At 45.8% G+C, this 22366-nt stretch overlaps 1 protein-coding gene across 1 annotated transcript in view; it reads left to right on the top strand.

Annotated features, from left to right (window-relative positions):
- LOC309544384 (transmembrane channel-like protein 2-B) overlaps window positions 1-22366 on the top strand; it is a gene marked incomplete at both ends in the record, with an annotated part of 202500 nt that overhangs the window by 78175 nt on the left and 101959 nt on the right. Inside the window, 2 exons of the mRNA XM_082243297.1 lie at window positions 4410-4552; window positions 8310-8457. Coding sequence (XP_082099423.1) covers window positions 4410-4552; window positions 8310-8457 — 291 coding nt within the window. The remainder of the gene's footprint in view (window positions 1-4409; window positions 4553-8309; window positions 8458-22366) is intronic.

The following is a 22366-nucleotide window of genomic DNA, read 5'->3' as shown; positions in this document are numbered from 1 at the left end:
GTATGAGATGAACCCCAAAAACTTGGAAAGGTGGATCTCACACGTACCGACACAGACTATTCCGCAATTTAATTGAGCCCCAAAGGTTTTTATTGAATAGCGGAATAGGAAATATGATCAAAAAAAAGTGTATGTTTTTCACACGTACAGAAGCACACTAGGCCCCAATTACTATTGTTTGTACACCTAAAAGGATGGATGAGGAAGAGGAGGAGGAGGAGTATAGAACAGGCAGCACCCTCAAAGCTTCAGAAGTATGAGATGAACCCCAAAAACTTGGAAAGGTGGATCTCACACGTACCGACACAGACTATTCCGCAATTTAATTGAGCCCCAAAGGTTTTTATTGAATAACGGAATAGGAAATATGATCAAAAAAAGTGTATGTTTTTCACACGTACAGAAGCACACTAGGCCCCAATTACTATTGTTTGTACACCTAAAAGGATGGATGAGGAAGAGGAGGAGGAGGAGTATAGAACAGGCAGCACCCTCAAAGCTTCAGAAGTATGAGATGAACCCCAAAAACTTGGAAAGGTGGATCTCACACGTACCGACACAGACTATTCCGCAATTTAATTGAGCCCCAAAGGTTTTTATTGAATAGCGGAATAGGAAATATGATCAAAAAAAAGTGTATGTTTTTCACACGTACAGAAGCACACTAGGCCCCAATTACTATTGTTTGTACACCTAAAAGGATGGATGAGGAAGAGGAGGAGGAGGAGTATAGAACAGGCAGCACCCTCAAAGCTTCAGAAGTATGAGATGAACCCCAAAAACTTGGAAAGGTGGATCTCACACGTACCGACACAGACTATTCCGCAATTTAATTGAGCCCCAAAGGTTTTTATTGAATAACGGAATAGGAAATATGATCAAAAAAAGTGTATGTTTTTCACACGTACAGAAGCACACTAGGCCCCAATTACTATTGTTTGTACACCTAAAAGGATGGATGAGGAGGAGGAGGAGGAGTATAGAACAGGCAGCACCCTCAAAGCTTCAGAAGTATGAGATTGTGTTCACTGTACCCCACAAAGATTGTGTTCACTGTACCCCACAAAGATTGTGTTCACTGTACCCCACAAAGGTTTTGTTCACTGCACCCCACAAAGATTGTGTTCACTGTACCCCACAAAGGTTTTGTTCACTGCACCCCACAAAGATTGTGTTCACTGTACCCCACAAAGATTGTGTTCACTGCACCCCAAAAGGATTGTCTTCTCTGCACCCCACAAAGATTGTGTTCACTGTACCCCACAAAGGTTGTGTTCACTGCACCCCACAAAGATTGTGTTCACTGCACCCCACAAAGATTGTGTTCACTGTACCCCACAAAGGTTTTGTTCACTGCACCCCACAAAGGTTTTGTTCACTGCACCCCACAAAGATTGTGTTCACTGTACCCCACAAAGATTGTGTTCACTGCACTCCAAAAGGATTGTCTTCACTGCACCCCACAAAGATTGTGTTCACTGTACCCCACAAAGGTTTTGTTCACTGCACCCCACAAAGATTGTGTTCACTGTACCCCCCAAAGATTTTGTTCACTGCACCCCACAAGGATTGTCTTCACTGCACCCCACAAGGATTGTCTTCACTGCACCCCACAAAGATTGTGTTCACTGTACCCCACAAAGATTGTGTTCACTGCACTCCAAAAGGATTGTCTTCACTGCACCCCACAAAGATTGTGTTCACTGCACCCCACAAAGATTGTGTTCACTGCACCCCACAAAGATTGTGTTCACTGTACCCCCCAAAGATTTTGTTCACTGCACCCCACAAGGATTGTCTTCACTGCACCCCACAAGGATTGTCTTCACTGCACCCCACAGGGATTGTCTTCACTGCACCCAACAAAGATTGTGTTCACTGTACCCCACAAAGATTTTGTTCACTGCACCCCACAAAGATTGTGTTCACTGTACCCCACAAAGGTTTTGTTCACTGCACTCCAAAAGGATTGTCTTCACTGCACCCCACAAAGATTGTGTTCACTGTACCCCACAAAGGTTTTGTTCACTGCACCCCACAAAGATTGTGTTCACTGTACCCCACAAAGGTTTTGTTCACTGCACCCCACAAAGATTGTGTTCACTGTACCCCACAAAGATTGTGTTCACTGTACCCCACAAAGGTTTTGTTCACTGCACCCCACAAAGATTGTGTTCACTGTACCCCACAAAGGTTGTGTTCACTGCACCCCACAAAGGTTTTGTTCACTGCACCCCACAAAGATTGTGTTCACTGCACCCCACAAAGATTGTGTTCACTGTACCCCACAAAGGTTTTGTTCACTGCACCCCACAAAGATTGTGTTCACTGTACCCCACAAAGATTGTGTTCACTGCACTCCAAAAGGATTGTCTTCACTGCACCCCACAAAGATTGTGTTCACTGTACCCCACAAAGGTTTTGTTCACTGCACCCCACAAAGATTGTGTTCACTGTACCCCACAAAGGTTTTGTTCACTGCACCCCACAAAGATTGTGTTCACTGTACCCCCCAAAGATTTTGTTCACTGCACCCCACAAGGATTGTCTTCACTGCACCCCACAAGGATTGTCTTCACTGAACCCCACAAAGATTGTGTTCACTGTACCCCACAAAGATTTTGTTCACTGCACCCCACAAAGATTGTGTTCACTGTACCCCACAAAGGTTTTGTTCACTGTACCCCACAAAGATTGTGTTCACTGTACCCCACAAAGATTGTGTTCACTGTACCCCACAAAGGTTTTGTTCACTGCACCCCACAAAGATTGTGTTCACTGTACCCCACAAAGGTTGTGTTCACTGCACCCCACAAAGGTTTTGTTCACTGCACCCCACAAAGATTGTGTTCACTGCACCCCACAAAGATTGTGTTCACTGTACCCCACAAAGGTTTTGTTCACTGCACCCCACAAAGATTGTGTTCACTGTACCCCACAAAGATTGTGTTCACTGCACTCCAAAAGGATTGTCTTCACTGCACCCCACAAAGATTGTGTTCACTGTACCCCACAAAGGTTTTGTTCACTGCACCCCACAAAGATTGTGTTCACTGTACCCCACAAAGGTTTTGTTCACTGCACCCCACAAAGATTGTGTTCACTGTACCCCCCAAAGATTTTGTTCACTGCACCCCACAAGGATTGTCTTCACTGCACCCCACAAGGATTGTCTTCACTGCACCCCACAAGGATTGTCTTCACTGCACCCCACAAAGATTGTGTTCACTGCACCCCACAAAGGTTTTGTTCACTGCACCCCACAAAGATTGTGTTCACTGTACCCCCCCAAAGATTTTGTTCACTGCACCCCACAAGGATTGTCTTCTCTGCACCCCACAAAGATTGTGTTCACTGTACCCCCCAAAGATTTTGTTCACTGCACCCCACAAGGATTGTCTTCACTGCACCCCACAAGGATTTTCTTCACTGCACCCCACAAAGATTGTGTTCACTGTACCCCCACAAAGGTTTTGTTCACTGCACCCCACAAAGATTTTGTTCACTGCACTCCAAAAGGATTGTGTTCACTGCACCCCAAAAAGATTGTGTTCACTGCAGCCCACACACAGAAAAATGGATGTGGATCACTGACACCTGCCTATCTCCTATCCCACACCACACAGCAATATCGATTGTAGTTTGTAGAACACACTTTCCCTAAAATTCAGCAGACTCTGTCCCTAACAGGATTGAGAAGAGATCGTAGATCAGGAGAACTAAGTGCAGACCCCACCCCACACAGCAATATCGATTGTAGTTTGTAGAACACACTGACCCTATAATTCAGCAGACTCTATCCCTAAAATGCCTACAACTCGCCCTGCCTAAACACTCCGACCTGTCCCTCAATTCTATCCGGACACAAATGGTTTTTTCCTGCCTATCTTTCCCTAATCAGCAGCCAGCACGTTGATGTGTGCTCTGTCCCTGATCTAAGCAGCATAATGACGCCGCTGCGGCTGCCTCGAACTTATAAAGACTTGGTCACATGCTTCAGACGGCCAATCACAGCTACTGAGACATTTGCAGGCATGGCTGGGATGGCTTAAGGCACACCAGTTAAACGATTGTTGATTGGCTGTTGAAAGCCCGCCATGAAAAGAGCGCCAAAGCATGCAAAACCCGGAAATAAAACGACCGAACACGGATTTTTACCCGAATATACAGTAAAGTGTCCGTGTTCGTGTTCGGGTAACAAAAATCCAATTATTCGGTACGAACACGAATAATACAGTCCGTGTTCGCTCAACACTAATTAAGATGACTAAAATACAACTAAAACTAAAATTGTATTTTAGTCAAAAGACTATGATTAAAACTAAATCAAAATTTAATGCCAAAATTAACACAGATACAATGTATTGGTATTTTACATGTAGTATTTACTAGGTGTTTTCATTTTACAGGGAGTTTTAAAGTACTCACCCCTTTTCTATGGTTACTATAACAGTGAAAGAACTATTGGACCTCTACAATTTAGACTTCCCTTGGCCTATTTTTTATGTGGCGTTGGTGTGTTTGGATACAGCTTAACAGTTTTGATAAGAACGTAAGTATTACTGCTTAATTCACTGTAGTTTATCATATATCTGTGTTTAATTCTTTGGTAATGTACATAATAAGTCCCAGCAAGTTTAATGCTAGCCATACACGTATAGATTTTTGGACGGGAATATTCTTTGAACATTCTTTGAACATTCTTTGAATAGACGAATGTCGTTCGAAAATTGTCTTTTGCTTTTAACATATAATTTTAAAATGAATGTAATTTCTGAACGATTACCACATACACTGCCCGAAAATTCGTTGATCGAGAAAAGTTTTCCCTTCTGCCCCTACGAATTTTCCCGTCGCTGCAGTCGAAAAAGGACATCGATTTAACCCCACTAACGATTAGAAAATCAAACGAATTTTCTTGAAACGAAAATTTCCGGCCGAAAATCTATACGTGTATGGCCAGCATAATTTCAAAATGGCAAGATTAAAAAAATAAAAGCCCTATAACATTATTTACTTTAATTAATTGCATTGAGTAAAGATTCTAAACTCTTCATCAGTCATTATGCAATCCTCAGGAATGATAATGTTACAGTCATGGCAATACATATTCATCTTCTAATCACAATGCAGATTAGTAGAAAAAGATGAAGCGATTGACATCATGAAGTTAACGCCTACTGATGCATTATTTTCTGCATATTAAAGAGAACCTAACAAAACAGTGGTATCTGTATACTGTACTTGGTTTATGCTAAGCTTACTCCAGAAGGCGCGATGATCACAGGGAGAGCAGGATGGATGGTGCCAAAATGTGTATCTGTATACCTATATTTGGGTTAAAAAACCAACCCAAAAAGCCAATCAGTGATATATGTACAAGATTGGTATATATATATATATATATATATATATATATATATATGTGTAAAAAATTATATAAAATTATATTTGGGCATAGGTGATCCTGATGGCATAAAAGAATATATAAAGATGTATGTAGGTTGAGGGAACACTTATATCCACAACCATGTGCTGTTTATTAAGGGGGAAAAAGGACTTGTGGAACAAAAAATATAAAATATATAAAAAAAAAAACCTACAAAGTAAAAAAGTGAAGAGAGTTGAAAAATAAGTTACCAAATAAGTTCCTGCTTGATCCAAGGGATCCCGAGCCGACATCTAGAGTATCCACCAACGCCATGTAAGCTGCCACGAAAGTGCGGGGAAGGCCGCAGCATGAGGTCGGGTATGGCTTTCTCCTCGCTTTCTCCTCGCTCAGGCGCTCAGGCAGCGGGATGGGATAGTCACCGCACTGGCGTGCAGCTTCCGCATTGTATGCAACATTGTATGCAACATACCAAGCGCTGAAAAACATGGCGCCAATGCGCATCAAGGATCACACCCCCTGTTTTTATATATATATTTAGGTGGAAGACACCTGTGTCCCCCCCAGTGATCTGCACCACCATCCCATACACTATTATCCTGTTGGTTGACAAATTATTGTACCCATATATGCTACACAACAGTGCTGACAACACCTATTCATTTTTTTTATCTTTTACGAATAGCCTTTGGCTTTGCCTTGTCACGGCTGGTTCTCTGTCCCCGGGAGTCGCAATGCGCCCATGCCCCGCCTCTCCCGTCGCCATGCTCTGCCATACCGGCCCACGGGGGGCGGGGCCTTGATGCGCATTGGCGCCATGTTTTCCCGCACTTGGTATGTTGCTTCCGCATATAATGCGGACGCTGCACGCCAGTGCGGTGACTATCCCATCCCGCTGCCTGAGCGAGGAGACCGCCGGGTGTCTCCATACCCGGGGGTCACCCTGAGTGTGCCCTCACACTGCGGCCTTCCCCGCACTTTCGTGGCAGCTTACATGGTGTTGGGATACTCTAGATGCTGGCTCGGGGATCCCTTGGATCAAGCAGGATACCACGGTTTCACACTCTCTGGTAACTTATTTTTCAACTCTCTTCACTTTTTTACTTTGTAGTTTTTTTTTTTATATATTTTATATTTTTTGTTCCACAAGTCCTTTTTTCCATTAAACAGCACATGGTTGTGGATGTAAGTGTTCCCTCAACCTACATACACCTTTATATATTCTTTTATGCCATCAGGATTTAGGGATGCCCAAAAAAAACACCTGCTGCAAAAACACACCTGGACGTTTTTGTAGCTGGCTTTTTTTGGGCATTTTTTGGGCGTCTTTGGAGGCAGGCATAACATCAGAGCTTCTGTGTATGGGTATATATACACACACACATGTATGTATATATACACATACACATATATAGGTGTGAAAGTAGCAGAACACTATGCTTGCGCTAATGAAATAATTAACAGGCATATGTCTCCGCTCCTATCACACCTATATGTGTGTATGTGTATAAATACATTTAAGTGTGTGTGTATATATACCCCTATACAGAAGCTCAGATGTTTTGTCTGCATCCAAAGACCCCAAAAAATGCCCAAAAAAAAGGCTTGCTGCAAAAACACACCTGGGCGTTTTTGTAGCTGGCGTTTTTTTGGACATTTTTTGGGCGTCTTTGGAGGCAGGCATAACATCAGAACTTCTGTGTATGGGTATATATACACACACACATGTATGTATATATACACATACACATATATAGGTGTGAAAGTAGCAGAACACTATGCTTGCGCTAATTAAATATTTAACAGGCATATGTCTCTGCTCCTATCACACCTATATGTGTGTATGTGTATAAATACATATAAGTGTGTGTGTATATATACCCTTATACAGAAGTTCAGATGTTTTGCCTGCCTCCAAAGATCCCAACAAAAATGCCCAAAAAAACGCCTGCTGCAAAAACACACCTGGGCGTTTTTGCAGCTGGCGTTTTTTTGGGCATTTTTTGGGCGTTCGAACCCGAACCGTTCGATCATCCCTAATCAGGATCACCTATGTCCAAATATAATTTTATATAATTTTTTACACACACACACATATATATATATATACACCAATCTTGTACATAAATCACTGATTGGCTTTTTGGGTTGGTTTTTTAACCCAAATATACTGTAGGTATACGGATACACATTTTGGCACCATCCATCCTGCTCTCCTTGTGATCCCTGCACCTACTGGAGCCCCCCCCCCCCCCCCCCACGGCTGCGGGGTCAGACAACCAGCGTTTTCAATGCTTTCATGTTGAGACTGACTCAGTGAGTATGGAGTCTTTATGACTGCTACGTTTTTTACCTAATATCTCATACATACATATGTATATCATTCATAATACTATTTTACTTTGTAGATACATGATAGAAACCCACTCCTGAGGAAGCAAAGCATATTTTCGCAAAACGCGTCAGTACAGTACAAGGTTGCTACAATCTATCATCTTCATACATGTTTATATATGCATACAATGCAGGTCCATGCTGTTATCTTATATTTTATACTACACTTGTACTTGATGTAATTGATATTACTGATCAGTCCAATATGTTTGTACTGTATGTACTTACTAATCCTATGTTTGTCAAATTGAACATTTGAACTATATGGTATACCTCAATATCTTGTGTGAGTGTGTAGCCTCATTCAAAGTCCCTGGGCAAAAATTTTTTCTGTTTGTATCAAATTTTCGGGATGGAGGCACACTACTCAGATGGTTGATCCAGATCACACCCCCTGTTTTTGTAGCATGGTGCTTGTACCTCCCGATAAACATCACCTTATGCATACGTTTGAACCCACTTTTCCATAGTCTCTGTAGCCTTTTGATTACATATCTAATGCATTTTTTTCTTCACTTGTGCACAGAATGGCAAAAAATATGAATGAAAGCGCGGTTGATGGAGATGATGACAATTTTACCTTCAGCTGGAAGCTGTTTACTAGTTGGGATTATCTTATTGGCAACCCAGAAACTGCAGATAACAAATTTGCTTCAATAACAACTAGCTTCAAGGTAATTCCAAGATTGTACATATAAGGCTGGGTTCACACTATTGCGTTATCAGACATCGCATGTGATTTGCACCGCATTGCTGTGTAGATCACATGTGATGTCTGTGCGATGCAAATTCAGCCATACAGATTGTATGGCTAAATTCGCATTGCATTCAGACAAAAATGGTGCAAGGCCCTTTTTTTGGTCCGCACTGGAATCGGATCGCATTGGGTGTTCACACCCATGCAATCTGATTTCGTGAACCATTTGAAAGTTCGCACTGCGATCTGTGAACTGATCTGGGGGAGTCTTAATTTTGTATTGATAACCGCAGAGATTCACATAGGGCAGTGTGAACCGCCTGCCAGGGACATGCGATGCGGGAACCCACAATGGAATTGCGCAGGTATCCCGCATCACAATAGTGTGAACCAAGCCTAAAAGACAAGGCTAAAGCTGCAAAAAATAATCCCATAAGATGCTGCAGGAAGTATTTCTTTCCTAAGGTCACAATACTCATGCTTTTTACTCAGATATAGGAGGCAGAAAGACAAAACTGTTGTGCCTTTATTACAGCTTCCTGCCATCCATGTATGCTATGATTGTTGGAGCAAGTTTACTTGCTTTTCGTAACTTTCTTGTTTTAACTTTAATGGTATCTTTTCCTAGAGTTCAAATACGCTATATTACCAAAAGTATTGGGACGCCTGCCTTTACACGCACATGAAATTTAATGATGTCCCAGTCTTAGTCCGTAGGGTTTAACAGGGCTGATCCTGGGCGGGTGCATGGGGTGCACCGCGCCCAGGCGCCGCGTGAGGGGGGACGCACATAACCCTAAAAATCTCATAGTTACATAGTAGGTGAGGTTGAATAAAGACAATAGTCCATCCAGTTCAACCTGTGTGGGTGTGTGTGGCTGTAATCATCTCACATAGCCCTTAATGTCCTGACCCTTGAGATGTAAGTCTAAGAGTCTTTTGAAAGCCATCATACTACCTGCAGAAACCACCTCTTGTGGTAGAGAATTCCACAATCTTGTAGCCCTAACAGTAAAGAACCCCCCTCGTTGCCTGAGGTTAAAACGCTTCTCCTCTAATCGCATGGTATGCCCTCTTGTCCTCATGCAATACCTTCGAATTAACAGCTTTTTTTCTAAGCTGAGATCCCCATTGAGAAATTTATAAATTGCTATCATGTCCCCCCTCAGGCGTCTCTTCTCCAGGGAAAATAAATCGAGCGATTGCAGCCGCTCTTCATAGTTAAGGTCCTCCAATCCCCTAATCAGTTTAGTTGCCCTTCTCTGGACTCTCTCCAGCTCCAACACATCCCTCCTGAGGACTGGCGACCAGAACTGGACAGAATACTCCAGATGCGGTCAGACCAGAGTTTTTATAAAGTGGAAGGATTATAGTCTTATCTCTGGAATACATCCCTTTCTTTATGCATGCTAATATTCTGCTGGCTTTGGCAGCTGCCGCTTGACATTGCATGCTGTTGCCTAATCTATCATCAACCAAGACTCCCAGATCCTTCTCCATTTTTGATTCCCCCAAGGGTTCCCCTCCTAACGTGTATTGTGTTTTTATGTTTTTAGTCCCCAAGTGCAAAACCTTACACTTCTCCACATTAAACCTCATTTGCCATATCGTTGCCCACTCCGTTATTTTGTCCAGGTCATTCTGTAGGATATCTGCTTCATGCTGTGCAGTTATTGCCCTGGCCAATTTTGTGTCATCTGCAAAAACTGATAATGAACTACTGATCCCGTCCTCAATGCTGTTTATGAATAAATTGAACAAGGTTGCTCCCAGGACTGAGCCCTGGGGCACCCCGCTTACTACCTCAGACCAGTCTGAGTATGCGCTGTTTATTACCACCCTTTGGACACGCCCTTTTAGCCAGTTCCGTATCCAAGAGCAAACCCTGTTGTCGATACCTGCAGACCTTATTTTATAAATGAAGCGCTTGTGGGGAACTGTATCAAACGCCTTAGCGAAATCCAAGTACACCACATCTACTGGTCTGCCCCTATCTAGCTCACAGCTCACCTCCTCGTAGAATGTTAAGAGATTGGTTTGACAAGAACGCCTATTTGTAAACCCGTGCTGATTATTGCTGATGATGTTGTTGTCCTTAGCATACTCTACAATATAGTCCCTTATCATCCCCTCCAGAAGTTTACATACTATTGATGTCAAACTGACAGGCCTATTATTTCCCGGTATATGCCTCTGGCCCTTTTTGAATATCGGAATCACGTTAGCCTTCCTCCAATCCCCTGGTAAATCTCCTGTCCTAATACTGTCAGCAAAGATCAGAAACAGACCTTTGCTTTGTGCACTGGCCCAAATCATTTGGTGGAAGGGGGTTATGATGTGGGTTTGTTTTTCAGGGTTTGGGCTTGGCCCCTTAGTTCCAGTGAAGGGAACTCTTAAGGCGTCAGCATACCAAGACATTTTGGACAATTTCATGCTCTCAACTTTGTGGGATCAGTTTGGGGATGGCCCCTTCCTGTTCCAACATGACTGCGCACCAGCGCGCAAACAAAGTCCATAAAGACATGGATGAGCGAGTTTGGGGTGGATGAACTTGACTGGCCTGCACAGAGTCCTGTCCTCAACCCGACAGAACACCTGGGATGAATTAGAGCGGAGACTGCGAGCTAAGCCTTCTCGTCCACACCAGTGCCTGACCTCACGAATGCGCTTCTGGAAGAATGGTCAAAGATTCCCATAGATCCAGATAGATGGTCAGCCTTCCCAGAAGAGTTGAAGCTGTTATATCTGCAAAGGGTGGTCCAATTCAACATTGAACCCTACGGACTAAGACTGGGATGCCATTAAAGTTTATGTGTGTGTAAAAGAAGGTGTCCCAATACTTTTGGTAATATAGTGTAGTGCCAGTAATAATGCCCAAAGAGTATTTTGTTATATAATTGCAGTGTCTTGAGGACAGTTTCCAACTCTGCAACTTGATACTAAAGAGTTTCTAAAGTTACAGTTGATGAAAGGCATTAAAATTGCTGAATGATCAGGTGATTATGTGATACAAGTATGTACTTAGAAAGTAAAAATGAGTAATGCATTGTGTCAGTATGTGCAAATTGGTAAAATCAGCGCAACTGATAAAAATAAGGTGAAAGATAGCAGCTATACCAAAAATTTCTCACTGTCCACTTGGCTTCCTGTTTACCGGACCCACCTCTACTAAGGAAACATTGCTTTCTTTACTCATACTTAAGGTGGGAGGCCATCTTGTGGCTATTGGTGGTGGTGTCACGAGCACTTATGGCACTTTTCCACTGCAAGTACCGGCTCGGCTCCACTCGGCCCTGTTTGGCTCTGTTTGGTTTTCCACTGCATGGTACCGCATGGTACAGTGTTGGAACGGTTTGGTACGGTTTTCTTTTCCACTAAAGTAAAGTGGGTGGGATAACAATGATTCTCTGACCAATCAGTGGCTAGTAGTGACAAACAGTCAAGGCTGCATGCAAAGGACTGTGGGATATGGTACCGGGACGGCCCTCTTGGAACCACAACTGAGGTGGTACTGTTTAAGCGAGCTGTACCGTCCGGTTCCATATAGTGGAAAAGCGCCACCGAACCGTACCGTACCGAACAGTTCCAACACCGTACCATGTGGTACCATGCAGTGGAAAAGCGCAAAAGCGAGCCGAACCGTTTAGTTCCATGCAGTGGAAAAGCACCATTAGTGGATGGAGACATCTATCAAGCACTTTATATATTGATTTTGCACCAGTGGATATATATGGACTTTCTTATGCACCTTATTTTGCACTGTCATATATGCACGTATGATATTATGAGATATATTTATGTGATTATATTTATTATTGTGTCAGTATGCCCTACAACACTATTATTGCGTGATTCACAGAAAATAATTTCTTTTACAAGGTATTTTCAATCGAATACGCTTAAGTACAAATGTAAAGCTGCATAAATATATCCTTGGGGAGATTAAAGGTTTTATATTAGTTATATATTTTATTGGCTGAAGCTATAAAAATGCTAGCTCTATCCTCTAGCCATTGCCTTCCTGTCATTGCAGCTGCACATTGAACTGAGGGAGTACTGTCAAACTGTCAATGCCTGAGGTGACTCTTTTACTAAAATGTGAATAAGAGCATGGCTCAGTCTAACCTGAACTCAAGAGCAGCATCTAATGACATATTGCCTGGCACTTTCAGTTTAACATGCAAAAATGTATTTTTCTTCTGAGTGATTGGGTATTCCTTGCAAAACAAAACCCCGCTAGATTTACTAAGCTCTGGGGCAAATTCCCTTGAAAACAGCAACCTGCCATGTAAAGTGAACAACCAATTTGCCTTTAGTAAAGCAACTCTATTGTATCTAGTTACTAGTAAACAGGGGCTATGAACTCCATTGCTATATACTGTCTTTTGCCTAATGAGGCACACCTCGGTACTCTCCCCTACCTTACTACATAAACAATACATGAATGAGGATGCAAAACGAATGATAACAAGCTTTCTTAACCACTTCTGGACCGGAAGGTTTTACCCCCTTAATGACCAGGCCATTTTTTGCGATTCGGCACTGCATTACTTTAACGCGGAGTTCCGGCCACAAAATCTTTACTTTCGATTTTATGGCATCCCCTTCCTTATTGTCCCCTGTATAAGAATTGGATATTCCCGGCTTTTTTATTTTTTAACTTACCTTATTTCAGAAGATAATATACTCACTTCCACTTCCTCCTTCCTCGGCCGCGGCCCGCGCCGTCACTTCCTGTCCCGCAATGCGTCCTGGGAGCTCTTACTCGTCGCTCCCAGGATGCAATGGGCAATGACGTAGGCGGCCGGCCGCTACTCTCATTGCGTTATTTCCAAACAGGAAATGACACGATGTTAGGCGGAGCCCAGGGCAGATGGCGCCATATTTAAAGAGGTTTAAAAAGCTTATTGATCTTCCAGGAGGCGGAGAATGGCTTTATAAGGGCGGCAACTTCCTCCACGCTGCCGTCCCTATGGAAACACATACTATCCTGATCGCATAGTACTGGGCATGCGCGAGATTTCGCGCTGGATTCACCGGCCTCTTCCCTCTAGAAGCAGGAAGCAGGGCAGACATTTCCCCACTGCGGACTCGGCTAACCCGGACAAAGATGGCAGCGCTCTGCACAGATTATATAAAGTAAGATTTTATGATTGCCAAACTCTTATTTAACTGTATAAAACAGGATTAGCTGATATATAAAGGTCGTGGGTCACTGTTTGGGGGGTATTTAAAAAAAAAAAAAGATTCTGTGGCCGGAACTGCGCTTTAACAGGAAATTGCGAGGTCCTGCAACGCTGTACCAAAATACAATTAATGTCCCTTTCTTTTGGAGGTATTTGATCACCTCTGGATTTTTTAGATTTTGCGCTATAAACAAAAAAAGAGCAACAATTTTGAAAAAAACGCCATATTTTATACTTTCTGCTATAAAACATTCCCAATAAAATTTTTTTAAAAATTTAATTTTTTTATCAGTTTAGGCCAATTTGTATTCTGCTACATATTTTTGGTAAAAAAAATCTCAAAAAGTGTATTTTGATTGGTTTGCGCAAAAGTTATAGCGCTTACAAACTACGGGATAGATTTTTGGACTTTTTATTTATTTATTTTTATTAGTAATTGCTAAAAAATATGCACTGTTACTATCTATATAAATGACACTGGCAGGGAAGGGGTTAATACTGGGGGTGATCAAAGGGGTTAATGTATGCCTGTATGCTTACTAACTGTGTGTGTGTGGGGGGGTTCTGTGACAGGCACAGACAGATCGCAGTTTCAGCTTAGCTGAAACTGCTGATCTCTCCCTGGCTGTCTGAGAGAAGATTATGTAAACAAAGCAGGCTGGTCTTCTCTTGGTTTCCTGTATGATCACGGGAGAGCAGCGGCAATTGCCGCCGCTCCTCCCACGGCCCGTCTCCCACTGTATCTAAACACACATGCACTCCAGTCAAGTAGTAGTGTGACTGGACGCAGCCGAGCCACCCTGCCGCAGTAAAAAGGCGGCGGGCGGTCGGCAAGTGGTTAAGCCCCTTAGCGGTATCCCCGAGCGTGACTCGGGGTGTTTTTCTAATGCTAGGATCGGTATCCCAGAGTCACGCTCGGGGTAGATGTGCAGAGCCTGCAGCTGGGTTCCTTACCTTCTCCTGGCGACCCAGCGATGATCTCCCATTGCTGTGATCGCCGCAGAGATCCCCGCCGCTCGTCCGTCAGTCTGATGACTTCCTGGTTCCGTTCCCTGCAGCAGCAATGCTGCATGGGAGCGGAACTGGGAGGGAAATTCAAAAGTTGCACCAACACAAACACATAAAAAGGAGGTGATACCGTGTAATCTGAGAGGATTACACTGTATCACCTTAGTATCAGACACAGTGCCCTTTCAGTGCCCCTTGCCATTGTCATTTGTGACAAATAAAACCATTTGAAAATGGCATCAAAAAAGCGCTGTCCTACATATGCGCTTTTGGATCAGCTGAGCAACTGCGACAGTGACAGAGGCAGCGACACAGAGCTGCTCGCAGAACAGAGCGACAGTGAGTCGTGGGGAGATTTGTCATCTGACTCTGACACCGACACTGATCCAGAAAGTGACAACGCCGATGATCCCACACCTGACCAAAGCGATGTGTGCATTTGGTGCCCTCTAAACAGCGATGCGGACCAGGCAGCGCCCCAGAGATTCCGATTCACTGGATCTCCTGGGATGAAGGTTGATGTGGAGAGTGACAACCCTCTGGCGTACCTGAAATTATTTCTTACTGAGGAGGTAATTCTAAAAATCGTCACAGAAACCAACCGCTACCATGAGCAGCAATCCGCTACGCTGCATGCCAGATTTTCCCGATCCAGAAAATGGGAACCGGTCAGTAAAGAGGACATCTGGCAGTTTCTGGGACTCATCATCCTTCAGGGGGTGGTGGGGAAACTGCTCCAGAAATGGACCAATAAGATGCTGGCCACTCCATTTTTTGGCACAGTGATGTCCGAATATCGTTTTTCACTGATCATGAAGAATTTTACACTTCGCCAACAACGAAGAGTTTGATGAGGCCACGCATCCTGCGCCCAAACTCAAAAAAATCTGGGAGGTGTGCCAAATGATTGTCACCAACTTCCAGCAGACCTATGTGCCAGAAAGGGATGTCAGTGTGGATGAAAGTCTGATGGCCTACAAGGGACGCCTGAGCTGGATACAGTTTATTGCATCCAAAAGAGCGCGGTTTGGCATAAAATTTTATATGCTGTGAATCATCCACCGGATATATCTGGAATGCTATAATTTATACCGGGAAAGGTACCAAGTTCAATCCCAGGTACAGCGGCTATGGGATGGACACATCCTCTGTCCTTTCACTGCTGGACCCATTGCTGAACCAGGGATATTGCGTGACAACAGACAATTTTTACACCTCTCCGGAACTTTATGAGGTTTTGCTCCTAAACAAAACTGATGGGTATGGTACTGTTAGGCTAAACCGGCGTGACATGCCATCAATGTTTAGCAGGAAAAAGCTAAAAAAAGGAGAGATGGTTGCCTTTCAAAAGGGTAAAATGATGGCAATGCGGTGGCGAGACAAAAAGGACGTGTGTCTCATGAGCACCCTGCACAGCACCTCCACTGTCATGGTCCGCACAAAACACGGAACAGATGTGCTGAAGCCGCAAGTCGTGATCGACTATAATCACACAATGGGAGGTGTCGACTGAGCTGATCAGGCAATGCCTTTTTCCCCGGCGATGCGGAAGCAACAGAAAAAGTATTACAAAAAGATTTTCAGGCATCTCCCTGAACAATGCCTTTGGAACGCCTATATCCTTTATAAAGCAAACACTAACATACCTCTTGTTCATTCTGACTTTATCTGGAAGGTGGCTCAGCAGATTTTTGTCAACCACCCGACGCCATCAGTATCTGCTAACAGACCCGGACGACGCGCTGTTGACGTTGGCAATCCAGAACGCCTGACAGGCCGTCATTTTGTAGACTTCGTACCGCCAACCGCAAGAAAGTTAGCGCCTACCAGGATGTGCATCGTTTGCTGTTTCAAGAAGGATGGCAATGGAAAAAAAGTCTGAAAGGAAACAAGGTACTATTGTCCTGATTGCAACGTCGGACTTTGTCTAGTTCCATGCTTCAAACTGTTTCACACTCAGGATGTGTATTGAATTTCTTTGTTTGACAAATTTCATTATTTTTCATTGCATTATTGAATAAAATTATATTATTGATTAGATTATAATTCATGTGTTTGTGTTTCAAATTTACCACATCTGGGATGTCTACTAGAGTCTTGTTTTGGTCAGGTTTAGGTTAGTGTTTACTAAGAATTGTAGGCCTACAATACATAACGCCAAATTTCCATGCAAAAAATTGTACCACTTTTGGTACATAATTCCTGACATAATCATACCACCAGGGAGGTTAATACAATTTACAATTTGTTTGAATTTTTTTGCTGGAGGAACAGCTTATTTGGATATCTACTTTACCACCTTAAAGGGTAACGCCACTTTCCTGGAGAGAAAAAAAAGCAAATAAAGAAAAAACAATATAGCGTGTACAATTGTGACACAAATCATATTGTAATTGAATGTTATTAAAAATGACCTTTCCTTTTCAATCTGCAGCTGTTGTAGTTTTCTGAAAATGCAATACAATATGGCTACCCGGTGGTGTTCTGTACACAGAATAGGTACTGACCACACCCGGAAACATAATTTCCTGCTTGTGTGATTGGCTCACCAGTTTTCTCAGAAGTTTGCCTAAGGTGCAAGTCAGATTTCTGGCATCCCCTGCAACAAAAATGTTATTTTTGATGAGATAATCCCAATAGGAACATGTCTAAAGGGATTCAGGCCCAGCAGCTTTCCTCATTAGAGCCCTGCAGCTGCCACAGCTGATAGATAAGTTTGAAACCCCTCCCATTTGACCCACTCAGCACAGAGGAACAAGCAACGATTTCTTCAGAATAACAAAAGGTAGGAATCTGGAACAGTTTGTTAAAATCCTTGTAATGTACATAGATCACCCAGAGGGGAATGTTTTTTTTATCAACAAAAGTGGATTTATGCTTTAAGAAATTGCATAAATGTACAACTGCACCTGAAAGCATCACTTTAAAGTGGTAGTGAAGTAAAAACAAAAAATCCAGTCCCCCTGCAAGCTAAAGGCCCAATATGTTAGTATGCACTACATACTAGAACATTATGAAAGACTTAACTATAAAATGAAGCCCTTTAGCAGCGCGCTTTCTCCGCTGACTGGGCTTTCATCTTTACCTGGTATTCCTTCCAGGTGTACGGGCTACAGCTGTTTGAATGGCTAAGCCGTGATGACACCACTTCCATGCATGCCCAAGCAGTGGGGGGTGCTGAGGGGGCCACTGGCACCAGGCGCAACATTTAGGGGGCGCATTCCACGCCCGCCATCTGCAGGATCATACGTAGCGTCCAGCGGCCCGCCCGCATTCCTCCTCTTGGCTCCGTGACTGCCGCTTTGTGCAGGACGAGCGGTGTGCGGACCACTGAAGGTGTCGAGGCTGGTCATGGGTGAAGATGCTCGGTGCATGTGCAGCACTGCTTTCGGAGTCTCCCCCTGCTGTCCGGGCCGGCCGCCGACACGATGTCTCTCCCCTCTGCTCTGAATCGTCTCCTCAAGTCGCCAGTGTTTGGACAAAGAACAAGGTAAGTGATGTGCTGCCTGCCCCCGTGGGCCCAGGGGGAAGTGGACATGGGAGAGGGGAGAGGTGGGTCAGTGTAGGGGGGGTGTCAGTGTAGGTGTCAGTGTATGGGGGTGTCAGTGTAGGGGGGGTCAGTGTAAGGGGGTCAGTATAGATGTCAGTGTAGGTTTCAGTGTATGGGGGGGTCAGTGTAGGATTGTCAGTGTAGGTGTCAGTGTATGGGGGGTCAGTGTAGGGGGGTCAGTGTGGGGGGTCAGTGTGGGGGGTCAGTATAGGGGGGTAAGTATAGGGGGGGTCAGTGTATGTGGGAATGTAGAGGGGGTCAGTATAGGGGGGTGTCAGCGCAGGGGGGTGTCAGCGTAGCGGGGTCAGTCTAGGTGTCAGTGTATAGGGGGTAAGTGTAATTGTCAGTGAAGGTGTCAGTGTAGGGGGGTCAGTGTGTGGGATCAGTGTAGGTGTCAGTGAAGCGGTCAGTGTATGGGGGGGGTCAGTGTAGGTGTCAGTGTCTGGGGGGTCAGTGTAGGTGTCAGTGTATGGGGGGTCAGTGTAGGGGGGGGTCAGTGAAGCGATTAGTGTATAGGGGGGTCAGTGTAGGTGTCAGTGTAGGGGGGGTCAGTGTAGGGGGGTCAGTGTATGGGTCATTGTAGGGGTCAGTGTAGGGGGGGTCAGTGTAGGGGGTAAGTGTAGTGGTCAGTGTAGGTGTCAGTGTAGGGGGGGTCAGTGTTGGAGTCGGTGTAGGGGGGTCAGTGTAGATTTCAGTGAAAGTGTCAGTGTAGCGGGGTCAGGGAGGTGTCAGTGTAGGGGGGGTGTCAGGGTAGGGGGGTGTCAGTGTAGGGGGTTCAGTGAAGGTGTCAGGTAGGTCAGTGTAGGAATCAGGAATGTCAGTGTAGGGTTCAGTGTAGGGCAGTGGCGGCTGGTGAAGTTTTAAGATGGGGGGGCGCAAGACCCCGCCCTTCTATTTTACCCCTCCCATTTCTCAGAAGCCCCACCCCTTATCGACTCCACCCATTTTGTCCCCTGTATTTTGCTTGCGTGAACAAATTCTCACAATGTATCACATATTAAGGGGTCTCTCAGTACTAGTATATCCAATAGGGAGCAGGGGCCCTATTATGGGATATACTGTGAGAGACACCCTATTATGGGATACACTGACTGAGAGTGGCACAAACCCCACAGTACAGACCCCCTAGCACAAACCCCACAGTACAGACCCCCTAGCACAAACCCCACAGTACAGACCCCCTAGCACAAACCCCACAGTAGAGACCCCCTAGCACAAACCCCACAGTAAAGACCCCCTAGCACAAACCCCACAGTACAGGCCCCCTAGCACAAACCCCACAGTACAGACCCCCTAGCACAAACCCCACAGTACAGACCCCCTAGCACAAACCCCACAGTAAAGACCCCCTAGCACAAACCCCACAGTACAGGCCCCCTAGCACAAACCCCACAGTACAGGCCCCCTAGCACAAACCCCACAGTACAGGCCCCCTAGCAATAATCCCACAGTACAGGCCCCCTAGCACAAACCCCACAGTACAGGCCCCCTATAACAAACCCCACAGTACAGACCCCCTAGCACAAACCCCACAGTACAGGCCCCCTAGCACTAATCCCACAGTACAGGCCCCCTAGCACTAATCCCACAGTACAGGCCCCCTTTCAATGTAGTGACCAGCGTACATGCCCCCTTTCAATGTAGTGACCAGCGTGCCCCTTTCAATGCAGTGACCAGCGTACATGCCCCCTTTCAATGCAGTGACCAGCGTGCCCCTTTCAATGCAGTGACCAGCATACATGTCCCCTTTCAATGCAGTGACCAGCGTACATGACCCCTTTCAATGTAGTGACCAGCGTACATGACCCCTTTCAATGTAGTGACCAGCGTACATGCCCCCTTTCAATGTAGTGACCAGCGTACATGCCCCCTTACAATGTAGTGACCAGCGTACATGTCCCCTTTCAATGTAGTGACCAGCGTACATGCCCCCTTTCAATGTAGTGACCAGCGTACATGCCCCCTTACAATGTAGTGACCAGCGTACATGCCCCCTTTCAATGCAGTGACCAGCGTACATGCCCCCTTACAATGTAGTGACCAGCGTACATGCCCCCTTTCAATGCAGTGACCAGCGTACATGCCCTCTTTCAGTGCAGTGACCAGCGTACATGCCCCCTTACAATGTAGTGACCAGCGTACATGCCCCCTTACAATGTAGTGACCAGCGTACATGCCCTCTTTCAGTGCAGTGACAAGGGTACATGCCCCCTTTCATCCATCCATGATGATATATATAATGATATCTGCACACTCTGGTCTGGGCCCGGCCTGGGTAACTTGATAAATCTTGCACCGTGACCTGCCTGTACCTACCTGTTCTGGCCTGGGTCCATCCATCCATCATGGATGGATGGACCCAGGCCAGGCCAGAACAGGTAGGTACAGGCAGGTCACGGTGCAAGATTTATCAAGTTACCCAGGCCGGGCCCAGACCAGACTAGTGCTGTGCTTAATCATGGATGGCGGCAATGGCATTGGCAATTTGGCATGGCAATGGCTGCTTGCTGGCTGGCATGGCAATGGCTGCTGGCTGGCTGGCATGGCAATGGCTGCTGGCTGGCATGGCAACGGCTGCTGGCTGGCTGGCATGGCAACGGCTGCTGGCTGGCTGGCATGGCAACGGCTGCTGGCTGGCTGGCATGGCAACGGCTGCTGGCTGGCATGGCAACAGCTGCTGGCTGGCTGGCATGGCAATGGCTGCTGGCTGGCTGGCATGGCAATGGCTGCTGGCTGGCTGGCATGGGCTGCTGGCTGGCTGGCATGGGCTGCTGGCTGGCTGGCATGGGCTGCTGGCTGGCTGGCATGGCAACAGCTGCTGGCATGGCAATGGCTGGCTGGCATGGGCTGCTGGCTGGCATGGCATTGGCTGCTGGCTGGCTGGCTGGCATGGGCTGCTGGCTGGATGGCATGGCAATGGCTGGCTGGCTGAGGCCTGAGGACTTACTTACCGTTACCGCCGCGCTGCTGCACACAGGTCTGGAGACCTGGTCTGGATTCGGATTCCGGATGGATGCACGGTCTCGTCTCTGCAGTACCACTGCCGCCGACGCCGTCCCGTCCGTCCACGTCCACGAAGAAGAAGGCCCGGCCCGCCGCCACCCGATCCGACTCGCCGAGTCCTGGACTGGTCTCCGACTCCGTCTCCTCTTCAGTGAGTCCTCCTGCTCCAGGCTCCTTCCTGTCACGGTGAGTGGTGACTGGTGGTGAGTGCGGAGCTGCGGATGGGACCGACCACCGTCCACCGAAGTCTTCTCCGCTGCTGCTGGGCTGGCTGCGCGACACATTCGGGCGGTCGGGTGGCAAGGAAGTCAGTCTGAAGGCGGATTCCGGAAGCGGTGATCTTGACGCCGGCTGATGTCCCACTGTGATTGGTCCAGGCTGGAGACTGGACCAATCACAGCCAGGATATCACGAAGGTGGGGGTGGTCAGGCGTTCCTTCCGGCGCCCAGGTTACGCCCCCTTACGCCCCCAGAAGGCAGCCAATCGGCGCCTTTTCTGGGTCGTAAACCCCACCCCCCCTTTAGCCACCACATAGGTCGGCGAGTCCTGCGAACCGATTTTTTTTTTTTTGTAACTTTATTGTTCTTTTTGTCTTTTTTTTTTCTCCTTTTTTTTTAGGGGGGCGGCGCCCTGGCGCCCCCTATGCACGGGCCGCCACTGGTGTAGGGGTCAGTATAGTAAATAGGTAGGTCAGGTGTAGTGATCAGGTCTGTTAGTGCAGGAATCAGGTAGGTCAGTGTAGTGATCAGGTTGGTTAGTGCAGGAATCAGGTAGGACTGTGTAGTGGTCAGATAGGTCTCTGTAGGTGTCAGTATAGTAATCAGGTAGGTTAGTGTAAGAATCAGGTAGGTCTCTGTAGTGGTCAGTGTATTGGTCAGGTAGGTCTGTGTAGTGGTCAGGTAGGTCAGTGTAGGTGTCAGTATAGAAGTTAGGTAGGTCAGTGTAGTGATCAGGTTGGTTAGTGCAGGAATAAGGTAGGTCAGTGTAGGAATATGGTGGGTCAGAGTAGGTGTCTGTGTAGTGGTCAGGTAGGTTAGTGTAGATGTCAGTATAGTGATCAGGTAGGTTAGTCCTGGAATCAGGTAGGTTAGTGCAGGAAATAGGTAGGTCCGTTTAGGTGTTTAGTGGTCAGGTAGGT

Source organism: Pelophylax lessonae, assembly GCF_965119305.1.
Source record: "Pelophylax lessonae genome assembly, chromosome: 1".
Classification (NCBI taxonomy): domain Eukaryota; kingdom Metazoa; phylum Chordata; class Amphibia; order Anura; family Ranidae; genus Pelophylax; species Pelophylax lessonae.
Note: the sequence above shows the minus strand (reverse complement) of the source record. Positions and strands in the feature narration are given on the sequence as shown.